The 16,490-nt window shown below is 48.8% G+C and overlaps 1 protein-coding gene across 12 annotated transcripts in view; it reads left to right on the top strand.

Annotated features, from left to right (window-relative positions):
* SYTL2 (synaptotagmin like 2) overlaps positions 1-16,490 on the top strand; it is an 80,390-nt gene that overhangs the window by 38,187 nt on the left and 25,713 nt on the right. The window contains exons 6-12 of one of the 12 annotated variants that reach the window (XM_078615461.1): positions 782-857; positions 1,065-1,143; positions 1,950-3,659; positions 4,584-4,661; positions 7,602-11,684; positions 14,827-14,886; positions 15,780-15,886. In XM_078615461.1, coding sequence (XP_078471587.1) covers positions 782-857; positions 1,065-1,143; positions 1,950-3,659; positions 4,584-4,661; positions 7,602-11,684; positions 14,827-14,886; positions 15,780-15,886 — 6,193 coding nt within the window. Of the gene's footprint in view, positions 1-781; positions 858-1,064; positions 1,144-1,949; positions 3,660-4,583; positions 11,685-14,826; positions 14,887-15,779; positions 15,887-16,490 lie in introns of all 12 variants that reach the window. The other 11 variants (XM_078615462.1, XM_078615455.1, XM_078615457.1 and 8 more) reach the window with 11 other exon arrangements.

Raw genomic sequence — 16,490 nt, forward strand, 5'->3', positions numbered from 1 at the left:
TAAAGAGGCCTTCACCGGGCAAAGGATTGAGTAAGGGGCTGAAAATGAGTACGCTAGGAACAATATGAAATGCAAGAGAGATGCCTATATCACAACACATAACAAGAATCCCAGCATGCTTTGCTTATCAAGATGACAAATTACTCAAATGTAATATACAAATCGATCATTGCCCCATCCCTACTTGCAATAACTTGGCAAGAACCTCCTGAGAAAAGTGTCATGAGACTCTGTGAGGCTTTCCTGGGTAAACACGCACAGTAATAATAATGATGCCATCACCAGTATTATACACTCAGCCCTGTGATAGCCACCAGCTGGTAGATTTTTTTTCATTTCGGCAGCGGAACATTAACAATGCAACTCTATACCAGCTTTAGCCTTATTGGAGCTGATCGTTGGTCGGGGGAAAGTGCTCGAATTTGGTTTTGGTGTTGTACTTGTACACGTACAGTCAATCCACTGCTGGATGAGGGCTTCGCCTACATTTAAACATAGGGGAACATAGACGTGAGGGCACAGTGCAGTACAACAGTGGATTTTGCTGCACTGCCCTTTGCTGCCAACGATGTTGCCCTGCAACGTAGAGCAAACTGTGCACGCTCTGTCACCCATCCAGATCACCCCCCCCCCTCCCCCGCTGCCCCCACAAAAACCCAACTCGGCTTCTGAGATGTGACACGACCGGGCACATTTCTGTCGATTTAGTCATAGGGCTTGGTTCACTTAGTACACGTTTTGTAACCGTGGAACCTGTTATTCCAACGTGTTTGTTGGCCAGGTTTGAGGGGCTACGTTCCACGTCGAAATCGAGCCTGAACCAAACGCCTGCGCTCGGCGGGACCTCCGCAAGCAAAGTAAGTCCCCTGCTCGCCGCCGCAGCAAGTAGGTCGCGCACAGCCATCGATCCTTCGGATCAATACACGGGGGTTGCAACCTCCCCGAGCTCCCTCCCATGCTGCCGAGCGCACGTTTTCCTAAGTAAAGGGCGTACGGTGCGTATATATTTTTTACAAGTACATTTTTTTTAACGGAGGTTTTTTTCCTTCGACATCTTGATTCAGGAACAAGGCACTTCGTCATCGACAAAGAACTCGAGCTTCGAGTCTGATGAGGTGGAAAATGAGCCCAATGTCAAACCTGGTAAGAAGGGAAAGTCCTTTCTCATGTGGTTACCATCCTCACTGTTTCGTGTTCCCAACCATCAGCAACTAATCTCTCACCTCCGACTCTTACTAAATGGCTGCACTTCCGTCCTTCCTCTTTGCTTGAGTAATCCTGAAATGCGTTCTATTCTTTTTTCCACGGCGGGATGCTGTCCGTCCATTTTAATTCTGCTCCCGGAAATTTAATTAGTCGCATCGGCTGCACGGATGGATGAGTCCTTCCTACTGCGAGTGGCCCTCGAGGCGTGTCGAGCAGCGCACGTAAATTAGAAGTCAAACATTAATAGAGTAATGGTTTAAATTCCTCTTAACTGTCATTTATGATTCGTCTAATATATATGGATAATGAAAAAGAATGAAGAGACGGTGGCTGAATTTGCAATGCAAGTGCCGTCTAGAACCGTGGAAACCCAGTGAAACGAAAGGGCACGGTCACAGGACCTATTAGAGGGGGCCCTGTATGAGCCAAGTGCATGCGAGCGGCGTCATAACTCATCACAACATAACGCTGCCGAATCATTATTTGTGGCCCTTTTAATATAATGAGCAAATACACTGATTGCATTTCACGGCGGCGTGACATATTTCAACATGCGGTAAAGACGGCTTTGAGGATTGGCCCATTGCAATAATCAAAGTATAAATAAAAAAATTCAGTTTAATGGATATTGGTATAGAGCAAAGGGTAATATATTTTCACCTTCATTAGACTCACGGGTGATTTACACCTTCGTCGCGCAATTTAGATACACGCTACATATTCTATTTTCGTTATATTCGCAGCAGACGCGGAATCAAAACCTCAGACACTGGCAGCTCTGGCCAAGTTGATCGACGCCACCGACGTGGCCGAGGTGCAAACGTTGCTTAACGTGGACGTCGCGCCGGTGGCGGGCGCCGACGTTTCATCGGGGGTACCGGAAGCCAAGCCGATCACCAAGGGGAGCACCGAATCGACGAAATCCGGACTCGGAGAGCGGGCGGCGGCGGTGGCGGTGGCGGCGGCAGCGCCGCCCGTTCCCCGGGCGCGGACGGCTCGGCCGGAGGTCAACGGCCGCGAGTTGGAAGAGACCGTGAAGCCGAGCGCGCGTCAGACCCCCGTGAAAAGCGCGGTCAAATGGGGGGGTGACGCGCGCCCGCCGCCCGAACCCGCCGAGCAGAACGGCGCGGGCGACGTAAGCGGAGTCAAAAGGAGGCCGGCCGTCAAACTGAGTGGCTCGTTGGACTCGCTGATCGACGAGTCTGAGGACGGTGCCGGTCCTCGGGGTATACTGAAGCACTCCTCCATGTCGAGTTCCGACTCGAGTCTGGACACGCCACCGAAGAGTCGGCTGACGAAGGCGATAAGCGATGTCCACCTCACTCCGGAAGTGATGCACGAGAAGAGCAAGAGTGCGAACGAAGACTCGCAGGGCAGCACCGAGGACCTGGAAGGCAGGCACGTGCGATTCAACTCGAACATTCAGCAAGTGGAGGTGGAGACTGATTTCAACTCCCCGGGGTACACCGGCGAGGGAAACCTGGATAACAGCGACGAAAGCAATTCGAGTGAGGAGGAGGAGGAGGATGAAGAAGAAGACAAAGAGACGGAGGAGAACACGTTGAAAAATGCTGGCACTTCTAGCACAAATCCGTTCATGAACGATGAGATGGCGGGCGACGACCTCTTTAAAGACTTTGGGATGGATGACCCAGCGTACAAGAGTAACCCATTCACAAACCAATTCGTTGAGGAGCCCGAACATGATCTGCCATCGCTAAACCGACACCTCAAAACGGCTGCATCTGACGATTTTTGGGCCGAAGATGCCGAGCTCGAATTGCCACAATCGCTCGACCCTGCTGTCCCGCAAAGACAGCCGAAAGTGAATAATAAATCGGAAGATCTCTTGGACGATGACAGTGAAAATGAAATTTCATCATTGAAATTTGCCAGCATGCAAAAGCAGCCAAAAGATGCTGTTTCAAATTTGAAGGATGGCACCAATGAAAATCAATTGCCATCATTGAAATCAACCAGCGTGCAAATGCAGCCAAAGATAGCTAGATCAGCAGATTTGTTGGCTGAAGACGACGAAAATGAATTGCCATACTCAGAACCTGCTGGCTTAAGAAAGCCAGCAAAACCAGACATGAAAGATGACACTGGCAGCACCGTTCAAGAGAGAGTGCCAACTGACTCTTCAAAGAAGCCACGGCAGGACGGCAGAACAGAAATCCAGAAACCACCGCCGTCTTCAACCGAAAGATCCAGGCACGGCGACCCAGATGCCGATGACAACTCGGACGGTGACGACGACAACGATGAACAGCGGCGCATCGACCGGGCAGGAGGAGATCGGCAGAAGAAGTTTGCGGCCGAGCCGCTGAAGGAACCGAGTCAGCAGGCGATTGACGACACAGGTGCCGTGCCTTCGTTAGACTCTGACGAAGAAGGTTGGCAGAGCAAGATGCCCACCGCACAATCACAAACCTCCTCCCTCGAGCGCACTGGTAAGAAGGGTCTCGAGCATGGTGGCATCTCTACAAGCCCGGATGTGGTGGTGACTCACGGGGAGGTGTTCTACATCTCGCAGTGGGCTGGTCCCCTTGTATGTGGAATTAAAGGTGTTTTGCCAAGGTGTCAAGGTGACAAGATCTTTCGAGCAACTGTTGATAGCAAAAACCCTCCGCTACTCTGACAATCATTCCCCCCTTTCACTTACAGATGAGTTCACCTTTCACCTGACTTTACTTGGTGCGCGACGTCGGGCATGTACTTTGCATGATTAGTTTTGTTTGGTCACATTGGTGAGTCTGGGGGGTTTTGAATGGTTTTTTGGGTTGGTTCAGTCCAAACTTGGGACAGTAGTGGCCACGCTGCTTTACTTCCCTGTAATCCTCTCTCATTTTAATATAAAGACACATGTTATCATTCAAGAACTCTGAAGGGGAGCTCTATCGTAGCAATCAATATTAATGAATTTAAAGTACCTGAAGTTTAGGCAATTGATTGCGCATTTGTTTAATGAAGATGCAACCGGTTGGTTGAGCGAGCAGCTCATAATCAGATTGATACAAATCCTAGCCGGGGGATGGCTCCACCCATCATCCCTCCTGGGGTCGATAAAATTCTCACTTCTTTGTTGGAAAGTCAACAGTGGCTGTCCTATGGAAAGACTCACGCCTTTCATAGGAATGTGGAATTTCCACTAACTGGTGAATATGAGAAGCTAATTTGACAAAAAATTAAACATTATTTATTGACAATTAATTAATTGATTGATGCCCCCTTCTCTACATCCTTGTAAATGATTAATTTTAGTACAAAAATCTCCATTATCATCATCAATCATGTGGTAGAAACTCCAAAAAAATTCTTCAATACCATGCATATTTTTAAACATTTTGTCCCTTTCAATTTCTTCTGTGTTGCAGGTAAACCCAAGTCTTTGCAGTACCCATCAGAACCCTCTGCAAAGACAAACATTCAGGCCTCGGATGGGCAGCAGAAAGGTAAGAGCCTTGATGCTACTGCTGAAAAAGCATCTGACTCGGCCTTTCCCCCTAAAGCAGACTCGCATAAAGATTCCACCAAATCGGGATCTCGTAAAAGTAGCAAGCACAGCGTGTCGTCCCCAACGGATGAGAGCAACTCGAGGGTCATGGACTGGCTGCTGCAGAGCGAGGACGTCCAACGGTACCAGATGTTTGTGCCAGGCCCGGTGATGGTGAAGGAAGAGCTTCCACAGGAGGCCCCAAAGAAGCCGCCTCGGCAGGTCGAATTGAAGACGCAAGACGCAAATGCCGAGGAGGAGGAGGAGCAGCTGAAAGTGGCAGCAGTGGCCGGTGTGCAGCAGACGCTTCCACCCGGTGCCGCTGCCGCCGCCACCACCTCTGCCGCCGCCGCCACCAGGATGGGACCCAAGGGCCGTGGTGTTGGTGATGGCCTGAGCCTGGAGAAGCAGAAGCCGGGCAAAAGGGACGTGGACGATTTCACCCGCTCGGATGTTGATGCTGCCGCAGATGAGGACGAGGATGTTTTTGCCAACAAGTCGTCCAGACGTTCGGCGGATGTGAAACGAAAGCTTGCACCTGATGCAGAGAAGGTGCATCCTAAGGTCCGGGGTGATGGTGAGCTGACGATGGTAAAGGCAAAGGCTGGGGAAACCGTCCCTGAACCAACATCTGTGGACCTTAAGACACACAGCAGGGATAGCGATCGTAATAAGCCTGTGGAGTTGTTGGTGGATGTGAAACCAAAGCCTTTGCCTGGCAGCACTAAGATTGACGCTAAGAGCAAGGGCGATGATGATCTGACTGTGAAAACAGCAAAGTCTGGGAAAACCGACCCTGAACTTAAATCTACAGACTTGAATATACAGAGCAGGGATAGCGATCATAATAAGCCTGCGGAGTTGTTGGTGGATGTGAAATCAAAGGCTTTGCCTAGCAGCACTAAGATGGACACTAAGAGCAAGGGCGATGATGATCTGACTGTGAAAACAGCGAAGGCTGGGAAAACTGATCGTGGTGAAGTTAAACCAAATGATACTGACACTGGTCCACAAGGTGGGGATAGTGATGGTAAGAAGTCGGCAGAGTTGTTGGTTGATGTGAAACAAAAGCCTTCGCCTGACAGCTCAAAGGTAGATGGGAAGAACCAGGGTGATGGTGATCTGACTGTGAAAAAATCTAAGTCTGGGAAAACCGACCCCGAACTTAAATCTACAGACTTAAGTATACAGAACAGGGATAGCGATCATAATAAGCCTGCGGAGTTGTTGGTGGATGTGAAATCAAAGGCTTCGCCTAGCAGCACTAAGATGGACACTAAGAGCAGGGGTGATGGTGATGTGACTGTGAAAACAGCGAAGGCTGGGACAACTGACCCTTTTGAACTTAAATTCACAGGCGTTCATGCACAGAACAGGGATAGTGATGGTAACAAACCGGCAGAATTGCTAGCAGATGTTAAACAAAAGCCTTCACCTGACGGTGTGAAGTTGGAAGCTAAGAACAAGGATGATGGTGTTCTGACTGCGAAAAAGACAAAGGTTGGGAAAACTGATGTTGGAAAACTTAAACCTAACCATGCTGAGACTGATGCACAACCTGGGGATAGTGATCATAACATAAAGGACATCAAACACACAGGCCCATCTGATGATGTGAAAATGGGGCTCAAGAACAAACATGGAGATTCTAATGCCGAGAAGACGAAATTGGAAAAATCCAGAAAAAACGCCTCTGACAATTCTATGTTCATGGATGTTGACACATTCACACAGCCCGACGAAAGTACTGACGGTGAGCCAGCGGATGCTACCAATAAAAATAAATTTGTAATCTCATCAAGCAAGGCTGCATCTAGTGCAAAATTACATGGGGAGACCATTTTCCCGGACAAGCAGCGACTCAGTGTAAAGGATATGAAGGATCATTGGGAAAAGGCAAATCGCAGCGATAAGGGCAATATTACAACCGCAACAGCAGCAGGGTATGTGAAAGATCATTTAAATGTGTCCGATTCTGACGCGGCAATCAATGATGGGGCTGAAGAAAGTGGCGCAACTGCCAGTGTGGAAAAAAACGACGCTAAACTTTTTTCGCGTGAAAAGATCTCCCCTGAAAAATCTAGGATGAATATCGATGAAGCCGCGTACCAGGTTGAGCAATCAAAGCAGCCGAAGCCCAAGTGCAGTAGTGAGTCTGTTGACTTAAGCACACCAGCAAAGCCCATGTCAGCTGGTGAGAAGGAAGGTGTAGAGCCTGGCAAAGAAAGTGGCCGGCCTGGCAGAGCATCGCTGCAGCGTCAGACGTCAAGCGAGAGCGAAGCGTCATCCGCGGGCGACGGACCCGATGGGAGTTTTAAAATATTTTCTGGAAGGCAGCGAATGAAAGATGGCTCACAGGAGCTGCATGGCCGTTCCACCAAATTCAAAGACCTCCACGATTTCTGGACAAAGGACACAAAAGAGAGGAAGAAGGTAAAGGGTGATTTGTATGACGAGGAGGATAGAAAACCGAAATCGCCAACTGGTGCTCCAAGTCCACAAAGCGTGGATTCCCCGGCTTCCATTAAATCGGCAACTAAATCCACCAACGGCACCGTCGAAGTGGGCAATGTTTCGCCACAAAAAATGCACAAGCAGCCACCGGCCAGTGCTCTGGAATCAAAGGACCAGCGGGCCGAGCAAGGCAAACAACAGAATACCTCTTCGGACAGACCAGAGAGTGAGTCTGGACGACAGGGAGAACTTTCACGAGAGCCGAGCAAGTCGCAGAAGGAGGCCGAAAAGCAATTGGTTGAGAAAGCTGTGCCAGCTGAGCAAGAGACAAGTGTGTCACCTGATAAAACTCGTGTCAAATCGGGCCCTAGAACAAAAACAGAGTTGCCTGCCAAAATCGGCGCAGAGTTGAGTTTGAAAAATGTTGTTTTGTCGCCCAACACAGATGAACGGCAAAGGCTTGAGGAACGGGCTCAAGAGCTTGAGGAACAAGATCCAGGTGTTCAACTGAAGCCACAGAAAACCGTGGAATCTTCACAAACCACCACTGCGAACAGGGCAAAGACAGAAAAAAAACCCATGGCGAAGGAGCCTTCTGAGCGAGTGAGATTGCCATTCGGCACGGAGGCAAAGCCGGACGTGAAGGAACGGATTCAGGACCTTTTTGAATGTGACCCAGCCGATGACATTCCCGCAGAGCAAGAGAGATCTTGCAAAGCTTCAGAACCTGGCTCGGCCATCAAGAAGACGGTGAAGCAAACGAAACCGGCCAAGGGTGAGAGTTTTGAGAAAAAGAGTTTACCAGCAAATGATGAAAACCTTTTCGATTTCAACACGAGCGTGCAGCTGCCCGATGTTTCCTCGATCAAACCGAGTTCACAAACTTCTTCAGAACTTGAATCTCCCAAAGGGAAACCTGAGAGAGCAGAAAAGCCAGTGGCAAAGGACAAATTGGAGAAAGACTCGACGCCAAGAAGAGTGGGCCCGCTTAGTTTTAAGACCAGGGTGCATCAGCGCGTGGAGACGAGTTCCAGCTCGCCGTCGAATCGAAGGCCAGTGCAGGGCAAAACAACTGGGGCACCAATTGTGGAGGAACCTACTCCGGTGAAGAAATTGGAGAAGTCCAGCAGGCTGATCGAAAAAGACCCATGGAAAAATGAAAGCCCCGAGGAGCTGCAGAGCTTTGAAGCACGTGGAAAGAAACTTGTTGAAAGCAATAAACTCGTTCCGGAGAAGCCTTTTGAGAGTTTGAAGATCCCGCTGGAAGTGGAGGCGCGACGGGAGTTTAAGATGAAGGTACAGGAACTCATTAAAAATGACCCGCCCGTTGTTGAACCCCGAAAAGAGAAGACTCCAGCGAAAGCTGTGGTAGATAAGAAAAGAGTCCCACAGCGAAAAGATGAGGATCTTCTTGATTTTGACAGCAGTGAGCAAGAGCCTGAAGAAGAACAGCCCACAGTAGCAGCCAGCCCTCCAACGCAAACTGAACCTGAGGACGTCCCAAAAAAAGCCAAGATGACAGAAAAACCCGTTAAGGAGAAGCCTTTTGAGAGTTTGAAGATCCCGCTGGAAGTGGAGGCACGACGGGAGTTTAAGATGAAGGTTCAGGAGCTTGTTAAAAATGACCCGCCCGTTGTCGAACCTCGAAAAGAGAAGACTCCAGCGAAACCGGTGGTAGAAAAGAAACGAGTCCCACAGCGAAAAGATGAGGATCTTCTTGATTTTGACAGCAGTGAGCAGGAACCCGAAAAAGAACAGCCCACAGTAGCAGCCAGCCCTCCAACGCAAACTGAACCTGAGGATGTCCCAAAAAAAGCCAAGATGACAGAAAAACCCGTTAAGGAGAAGCCTTTTGAGAGTTTGAAGATCCCACTGGAAGTGGAGGCGCGACGGGAGTTTAAGATGAAGGTTCAGGAGCTTGTTAAAAATGACCCGCCCGTTGTCGAACCTCGAAAAGAGAAGACTCCAGCGAAACCGGTGGTAGAAAAGAAACGAGTCCCACAGCGAAAAGATGAGGATCTTCTTGATTTTGACAGCAGTGAGCAGGAACCCGAAAAAGAAAAGCCCACAGTAGCAGCCAGCCCTCCAACGCAAACTGAACCTGAGGATGTCCCAAAAAAAGCCAAGATGACAGAAAAACCCATTAAGGAGAAGCCTTTTGAGAGTTTGAAGATCCCGCTGGAAGTGGAGGCGCGACGGGAGTTTAAGATGAAGGTTCAGGAGCTTGTTAAAAATGACCCGCCCGTTGTCGAACCTCGAAAAGAGAAGACTCCAGCGAAACCGGTGGTAGAAAAGAAACGAGTCCCACAGCGAAAAGATGAGGATCTTCTTGATTTTGACAGCAGTGAGCAGGAACCCGAAAAAGAACAGCCCACAGTAGCAGCCAGCCCTCCAACGCAAACTGAACCTGAGGATGTCCCAAAAAAAGCCAAGATGACAGAAAAACCCGTTAAGGAGAAGCCTTTTGAGAGTTTGAAGATCCCGCTGGAAGTGGAGGCACGACGGGAGTTTAAGATGAAGGTTCAGGAGCTCGTTAAAAATGACCCACCCATTGTCGAACCCCGAAAAGAGAAGACTCCAGCGAAACCGGTGGTAGAAAAGAAAAGAGTCCCACAGCGAAAAGATGAGGATCTTCTTGATTTTGACAGCAGTGAGCAGGAACCCGAAAAAGAACAGCCCACAGCAGCAGCCAGCCCTCCAACGCAAACTGAACCTCAGGATGTCCCAAAAAAAGCCAAGACGACCGATAAACCCGTTCCGGAGAAGCCTTTCAAGAGTTTGAAGATCCCGCTGGAAGTGGAGGCGCGACGGGAGTTTAAGATGAAGGTTCAGGAGCTCGTTAAAAATGACCCGCCCGTTGTCGAACCCCGAAAAGAGAAGACTCTAGCGAAACCGGTGGTAGAAAAGAAAAGAGTCCCACAGCGAAAAGATGAGGATCTTCTTGATTTCGACAGCAGTGAGCAGGAGCCCGAAAAAGAACAGCCCACAGTAGCAGCCAGCCCTCCAACGCAAACTGAACCTCAGGATGTCCCGAATAAAGCCAAGATGACAGATAAACCCGTTAAGGAGAAGCCTTTTGAGAGTTTGAAGATCCCGCTGGAAGTAGAGGCGCGACGGGAGTTTAAGATGAAGGTTCAGGAGCTTGTTAAAAATGACCCGCCCGTTGTCGAACCCCGAAAAGAGAAGACTCCAGCAAAAGCGGTGGTAGATAAGAAAAGAGTCCCACAGCGAAAAGATGAGGATGTTCTTGATTTCGACAGCAGTGAGCAGGAGCCTGCAGAAGAAAAGCCCACAGCAGCAGCCAGCTCTCCAACGCAAACTGAACCTGAGGACGTCCCCAAGAAAGCCAAGGTGACAGATAAACCCGTTTCGGAGAAGCCTTTTCAGAGTTTGAAGATCCCGCTGGAAGTTGAGGCGCGACGGGAGTTTAAGATGAAGGTTCAGGAGCTCGTTAAAAATGACCCGCCCGTTGTCGAACCCCGAAAAGAGAAGACTTCAGCGAAACCGGTGGTAGAAAAGAAACAAGTCTCACAGCGAAAAGACGAGGATGTTCTTGATTTTGACAGCAGTGAGCAGGAGCCTGAAGAAGAACAACCCACAGCCAGCCCTCCAACGCAAGTTAAAGATGTTCTAAAAGACAGTGATAATACCTACAATAAGAAACATCCTGACAGACCGCAGGACTTGAATAAGAGAGATCCATTTGCAGAAGCTGAACAAGAGGTCGAATTGGAGCAGTCGCATTCTCCTCCGGTCGAGGCATCTGATCTATTTTTGAAAATGAAAGACTTACCGAAGGGTCGAAGGTTACCAGACAAGACCAGACAAGATCCAGAGGACAATTCAGAAAAGCATAACATCCAGTTATTAAAGGGCAGGCCACATGAGTTGGCACGCATAAATTCTGATGACGACTCATTCGAGAAACCCTCCAAAATCCAGTCCAAAGATGTCCGCGATGCACCGCCTCAGCCTCCACGCAGACCCGTGGAGAAAAGAAAGGAGAAGGCAGCCATGCCACCAAAAAGTTCAGATGAGGAGACGCTTCCTCAACGTGCCAAGGAGCAGGTGAAGCACGGTCACAAGGCAGCCGATCCTCGCGCGTTGAGCGAAGAGGACAAAGAACCGCCCTCCCCGGTCCCAGAAAAGCGGCGACCAAAGGAACCGTCTTCTGCGGACGTTACGGTAGCTCAGAATCGGCCACAAGGCCGTCAAAAGAGCCTGCCAGAGACCACTGATCAGGAGGCCACGTGGTCGGACGATCCCGAGATTGGACAAATGAACCGTAAGGAAGAAGTGGGTTCCGCCAATGCCGAGCTTTCCCAGTCGACTCCAGCGATCTACACAGAAATAAATCCTGCGGAAAAAGCGTCTTCAGAGAAACGACCCCACAAGGAACCCATGAGCAAGCAAAGTAAAGAGAACATTTATGAAGATCCACAGGGGGAGGATGATGATGAAGTGCCCTCTTTGCCTCCAAGACAAGGCAAATTAGCAGGAAGGAACCCAAGTCTGGATGTAAAAGAAGGTTGGTAATGTCAGAGTACTTTACTTATTTCAAACTCATGCTGCGGTACTTTGAACCATTGCTGTAGTTAGAGATCCTGATTAATCATAACGAGCCGAAGTGTAAAAATGCTTGCCAACTCATTGCTTTTAGATGAAATCACGAACTGATTCGTGTTTTTTTTCTCTTTCAGCACCAATTGCATTTCTATTGAATATTTTGAGTGAAAATTTTCGATGCCAAATTGCTTCTCACTCATTATTTGTTTCCTCCCTCTCACCCTCCCCCCTTGAGTCGTCACATCGAATCGTATTTGTGACCACCTCAACAGCTTGAGGCACCAGCTTGAGTTTCTTTATTTCTTGCCATATTTGAGGGATAATAACAAAATGACAATTAATATTGTAGACAGGTCTCAACCATTCACAAGGCATAGCTGTATGTTGATTAACTGTGAATAACCCAACCAATAATAGATATCCATTTTCATTTATATGCATACATTAACCCCCGCCCCCCCCCCCACACCCCCCCGGTATTCGCACCTGATTGGCTCACAAGTGACGACGTAATATGTATCTCTACACTTAAGATTGAAACAGGATTTCTCCACAACTCTGGATGTCGCCTGATGAGGCTGCTTGAAATTATTGCCGGCGAAACGTCGTATAGGCAATCCTCGGTTTACGCGCAAAAGCGGTACGCTATTTTGGAATACCGCGGCGCTTTGTATGGCATACGCGATGGACGGCCACCCCTAGCCTTGAACCGTGGCCCAATGGCGTTGCCAGTAGCCTTTGCGGTACGATAACTGGTGTGATACACCTCGCGGCATATAAACCGGAGGACTTGCCCTTGGTCTCCACAACGCAACTCCGGCGTAGTTACAAAGTGCAGGGGACTAAATGAAGAAGAAACGTTACATGGAGCTGCTAAAGATTTGTAAAATATAAAGCGCACAGGGGGTGCTGAGAGAAATTAGAAAGAGAACCGGTTGTGAAGGGATAATTAAGAACACAGGTGGCCGGATGTCTAACATCCGGAGAGGAAGGGGCACAGGTGGTAAAGGGATGATTAATGAGAGGGTACTGTAGCAAGAGAACACAGGTGGTGAAGAACGAAGGACCGAGAGGGAGATATAGGCTCGGATAATATAGGCGATTGTGTATGTAAGTGTGAGTGAAATTCCCTAACCTCCTCCTTTACATTATTCTTATGGGAAAATAGCTTTTTGACGTACACACCTTTCCAGGAACGCATCTATCGTGCATGTCAAGGAGTGCCTGAACTCGAATGAAAAATATTTGTGGGTTTACTCTCCCACGCACCAGTATTCTGAACTAGTAACGAATTGGCATGTTGTGTTTACGTGACAAATCTTACTAATTGGCTGTGTCAGGTGGTGGCGCGTTTAACGACACACGTTTATATTTACGCGATCTAACCCAGGACACCTCTATTAATGAATAACCGTTTACTGTTTGACAGTTCAGAAAGGGTTTATTGTAAGGTGACTCACTTGCTCAGGCAGAATGCACTATCAATAGTCTTGACAAGTCTGCAAGCAAGCCAAAACAGACGCAATGGGGCAGTGAAGGCAACATTCTATTTTAATTGCAACGCTTGACAAAACACATTGACGGTGCAGGGCTTCTCGATGCAAACCAATGCTTTGCTTCCTATTTCGTCGATGGTTTGCCAGAAACAAAGGGGAGGGGGGGAGGTTGTATTTAATCACATGTGAAAGCAGATGAGATGGCTTCGCCAAATTGGCCGAAACACCAACGGGATATTATTGTTAGCCTCGGAAACGTTCATTTTGGAATTACCGAATGTGTAACATGCACATGACTGACTTTTCTTATTTCCCTAGGACCAATGGAAGTCACGTACTGAATGGATGTGTTCATTGTGTACTGCCCTATTGAGGCCTGGAATTGATCACCCAGAAACACCCTTGTTAAACATTGCATCGAAGAAATCTATTTCTTTTTTAAACCGTACCTTATTGACAACTATAAATCATTCCCCCCCCCAGCTCTCGTCGCACTAAACACGCTCACACGAGCGCCACCTTCGCCCCCCCCCCCCCTGTCACTTTTGTTGTTCCGACAAAAAAAAGTGTGCGCCGCAAACGAAAAGAAGACCTCTGCGTGCATGTGATAGGTGGTCTGAAATTAAGAGGGTGGTTTTGCTGGTGATCAGGGGACTTTATTATAAGATTGGTCTGTGTATATTGAAAACAACTGGGGTGGTCCCTGCTTCAATCCCTTAACGAGAGCACAAAGGACGGCTCTACTTTTTAATTTGACGGACGGAGACACTTTGGGCCTCTTGATTCTTATCTTGACAAAGTGGCTGAAAATCCACATTTGCCTTGGCAAGGATCTCTGCCCCCAGTGTATTTGGTTTTGAAAACGTGGGCACAGTTTCACGGAAAAAATAATCTCGTAAAAACGTAAATTCGCCAAGATAAGGATCTGGCTGCTAAATATCTATGGGCAAGAGAGGCGATGAGGAAGAAAACAATTATACATTGATAAGTTAACTGATTTGTTTACAGTTTAATTGAAATTGGTGACAAAAACATCTCTTAAAGAGGCATTTCAACTTTTTCTCCCAGTGGCGTATTAAAATTCTGATACAAACCAAAAATTGTCCATAATAAATAAAATTAACCAACTCTCTCCGATGGGTCTTCGGGTCGTACCGCATGTTGTTCGGCACGATGTCTGACGTTTTGCACCGCATGCCGGGAGCTTCTTCAGGGACTGAATCGTCAGACTTTGCACCGAAAACAACACTGCAGTACCCCACCCCAAAAAAATATATGTATCAAGAGAGCTACGTAGGGCAACCGCAACAACATGTATTTGTAGTCGTATGGAAATTCGATTTGAAAACGAACAAAACTTTTGATAACCGGTCCTGGTTGAATGCGGTAGCACTGAGGCTGGGTGTGCTGGTGGTTTTAGGCTGTGCATGCGGGTGGGGGCCTGGGCTGGACATGGGGCGTCTTCGGTGGTGAAGGCCGCGTGTTTTAAATGATGCCTCGCCACGAGGATGAGAGAGAAATATCCAACTCCTGCGCTTGTTCGGAACACTTTGCGGTCGCTTCACAAAGGGGGGGGGGAAATGCGTGCGTGTTTTTTTGTTGTCTTAGTAGTGGCAAGAAGCGCTGTGTCGCCGCAAGTCGAGAGATGGCTGGAGGATGCCACCGCAGGTACTACAGCAATCAGAGGTGTGGACTCGAGTCATGTGACTTGGACTCGAGTCAGACTCGAGTCATGAATTTGATGACTTGCGACTCGACTTGGACTTGCATAACAATGACTTTGTCCCACCTATGAGATGTGGACTCGAGTCATGTGACTTGGACTCGAGTCAGACTCGAGTCATGAATTTGATGACTTGCGACTCGACTTGGACTTGCATAACAATGACTTTGTCCCACCTCTGACAGCAATTGCCAGTCGCCTAAGCTTTCCCCGTTACGCACGCGACTCTTCACTCCGACGACTAATACCAGCTTTGGTTGTATGAAGCTGGGGAACACTTGGAAAGGCTTTTTGTTTTTTGCAGCAGGAATTGTAGTGCGCGTAAACTTTTCTCTGCGCACGTGAGAGCGGAAAAGCAAAACTGGTGATTGTTTTCAAAGTACTGTAAGCTGTTTTGGTCACGTTTGTTGTGCAACTTTTGCATACGAGGGTTGTGTGGTATTTGATGGTACAGAAGATGCTGCCCTTTGTGTAAATGGTTAGCACACTCGACTTGCAATCAAGAGACCGCTGGTTTCGATTTTCCCAGTACATTGGCATGTTTTGTTCACGTGACAAACGACGCGTTTATATTCACGCGATCTGACCCAAAACACCTCTCATGAGTAAAAAGTAAGCCATGTAAGCTGAACAGCAGCTCTCCAGAGCAACCTTGAGGGGGGGGGGGGGTGGGGGAGGAAGCCCTTTCACCAGCAGTGGCACGAGTCGGCATTTTGCAGGGCTGCCCCGCATGTAGGCAGGCGACCTTGTACGTAACATCATTGCGCAACGGTTGTGTTTGCGGATCCAGTTTTTTTTTCTTTTTCCGCCGATTGCTGCACCCCTTTGTCGTTTGCAGCAGCTACGCTCCCGGCGGCCGCGAGGTCCGCGAGGGCGGGGGAGCTCACGGACGCGGAGAGGAAAAAGCAGATGAGCAGATCGGTGCCGGTTCTCACCGTGTCCGGGGTAAGCGAGGCTGGCAAGCATCGACGAGCGGCTGTACCCCCCCTCCCACCCTCCTCCCACCCACCTAACCTCCCACCCTACCACCTTCCTCTGCATGTATGGGATTTTCTCCGGGTGCTCCGGATCTCTCCCATGCGTAAAGCACTCCTGCAAGAGCAGTCAGAATACCCTGCAGAGGGGGGCTCCCTCCGCCATGTGTATGCATACGTTGAATTTCCTTGCGCACCGCACGTGGCCGACCGTGCTCATTGGAGGTGCGGGGGAAGGACGACAGACTAAACGCAAAAAGCAGTTCTATGAAGAAATGAGGTCTCGATCTCGATAATTTCATAGTGCACCGCTCCAGCGGCTGCCTAATATCGGAAGGCAGAGCATTCCAGACGGCCGCGGAAGCGCATCGGAGAGCGCGCGATGTGGTGACCGTCTTTGTTCGACGGCCTGCCGTAAAGAGTGGAGGCCCTTTCTGCCAGCGGTGGCATGAGCAAAAAGTTGCGGGGCTGCACCTTTAACTGCAAAAACGACGTGTCACAATAAATGTTGTACAGCTGCTGCTTCAGTGAAATTATGCAATGAATAGGTTAATTAGATTGAATAACGTTTTTTA

This window comes from Lampetra planeri, chromosome 47, assembly GCF_965212315.1.
Source record: "Lampetra planeri chromosome 47, kcLamPlan1.2.h2, whole genome shotgun sequence".
In the NCBI taxonomy this organism is placed as follows: domain Eukaryota; kingdom Metazoa; phylum Chordata; class Hyperoartia; order Petromyzontiformes; family Petromyzontidae; genus Lampetra; species Lampetra planeri.